Genomic DNA, 1,711 nt, shown 5'->3' with positions numbered 1-1,711 from the left:
GGGAACACTGGTTGTGTCCCTGAACATCTTGGCTAACAGCCATTGATGGACCTATCCTCCATGAACTTATCTGATTCTTCTTTTTAATCCTTTTGGCCTTCACAGTATCACCTGGCAACAGGTTCTACAGATTGTGTGGAAAAAATACTTGAAGCTGCTGCCTATTATCTTTATTAGATGAGTCCTGGTTCTTGTATTATGCGAAGGGATAAATAATTCATTTTTGTGACACCAATCATGATTTTATAGACTTCTAACATATCCCCCCTCAGTCTGTCTTTTTAATCTCTCCTCAGATGGAAGCTGATTCATTCCCCCTTCATTGTTTTTTGTTACCCTTCTCTGTACTTTTTTCTAATTCTATCATCTTTTTTGGAGATGGAGTGACTAGAACTGCATGTAATATTCAAGGTGTGGGATTTATACAGTAGTAATATATTTTCTTATTTTCTATCCCTTTCCTAATTGTTCATAACACGGTGAGCTTTTTTTGACCGACGCTGCATATGGAGCGGATGTTTTCAGAGAACTATCCACAATGATTCTAAGACCTTTCTTGAGTGGGAACAGGTAGTTTAGATCCCATCATTGTGTATATGTAGTTGGGATTAGGTTTTCCAATGTGCATTATGGGCATTTTAGACTAGTATCATGAATTGAGATGGTCTATCAGATGCTATAAAGCTTCAACTATGCAAGAAAATTCTGCCTCATTAAATGCTTTTTTTTTTTTAAAGTTGCACCTTTAATTTTCAATGTCTGCTGGGGACATGTATTTTGGTTTAATTTAACCCAATTAGGAACAGGTTTAAATTAAATGAAGCTGCCCCAGCTGTCCATGCACAATTACACCTCTTTAATACTGTGCCCTTTAATTAAACAAGCTGTCCCCTTGCGTGTTCAGGGGACGCTAGACTGTGGGTCGGGGAAGGCGTCTTTGCGGCCTCAGCACCTTAAGGAGGCATCGCTGAGTAAACCCTTACTTCCAACAGCTCCACAACCGCAGCTGGGAGTCACCAGAAACCGGGGCCCGCCCTGCTTCTGGGTCTGAACGATGCCATCCGAAAATGAACCTAAAAGCCCCCCAGAAAGGGGGGATGAGCGGGGAGGTTTACAGGGGGGGGGGGGTGGCAAAGGGCGGGGTCTCTTGGGGTGGGGGGGGGGCAGGGGGCGGGCCCCCGTGGGGGGGGGGGGGAGAGATGAGCCCTTAGGCCTCCCCCATGCTGCACTGGCTGTACACGCCACCACTCCCCTGGGGAGCTTCATCCAGCCTGCAGCTCTCCCCCATGTGGCTCTGGGTACCACTTCCGCCTCTGTAGGTGTCATGGCGGACGGGCCTCCTTCCGCCTCGCTGGGTGTTATGGCGGAAGGAGGGGGCGGGGCTGAGAACAGGCCGCCATCTTTCCTTCGGTGTGCCCTTAGTGAAAATGGCGGCGGGGGCGGGGCTACGGGTCAGGTGACGCGGGGCGGGGCGGGGCTCCAGCACTCGGCGCGCGAGACGCGGCTGGCAGCGGCCGCGGCGCGAGAGGCTCCGATGGCGGCGGTTGCGGGCTCCGTCCTGAGGGGGCTGCTGAGGAGACGTGAGGGACAGGGACAATCTGACCCCTCCCTGACCTCTGACCCCTCCCCTTGCCCCCTGACCTGCCCCCCCCGCCGTGTCAGTCATGGGGGCGCACCCCCCCCTCATGTCCAGCCCCCCCCCAGTTTAGGA

At 51.8% G+C, this 1,711-nt stretch overlaps 1 protein-coding gene across 1 annotated transcript in view; it reads left to right on the top strand.

Annotated features, from left to right (window-relative positions):
* The first annotated feature begins 1,467 nt into the window (after positions 1 to 1,467).
* ECH1 (enoyl-CoA hydratase 1) overlaps positions 1,468 to 1,711 on the top strand; it is a 16,736-nt gene continuing 16,492 nt past the window's right edge. Inside the window, exon 1 of the mRNA XM_034792667.1 lies at positions 1,468 to 1,580. Coding sequence (XP_034648558.1) covers positions 1,535 to 1,580 — 46 coding nt within the window. The 5' untranslated portion in view covers positions 1,468 to 1,534. The remainder of the gene's footprint in view (positions 1,581 to 1,711) is intronic.

Source organism: Trachemys scripta, chromosome 16, assembly GCF_013100865.1.
Source record: "Trachemys scripta elegans isolate TJP31775 chromosome 16, CAS_Tse_1.0, whole genome shotgun sequence".
NCBI lineage: Eukaryota > Metazoa > Chordata > Testudines > Emydidae > Trachemys > Trachemys scripta.
This window is presented reverse-complemented; position numbering and strand designations above follow the sequence as displayed.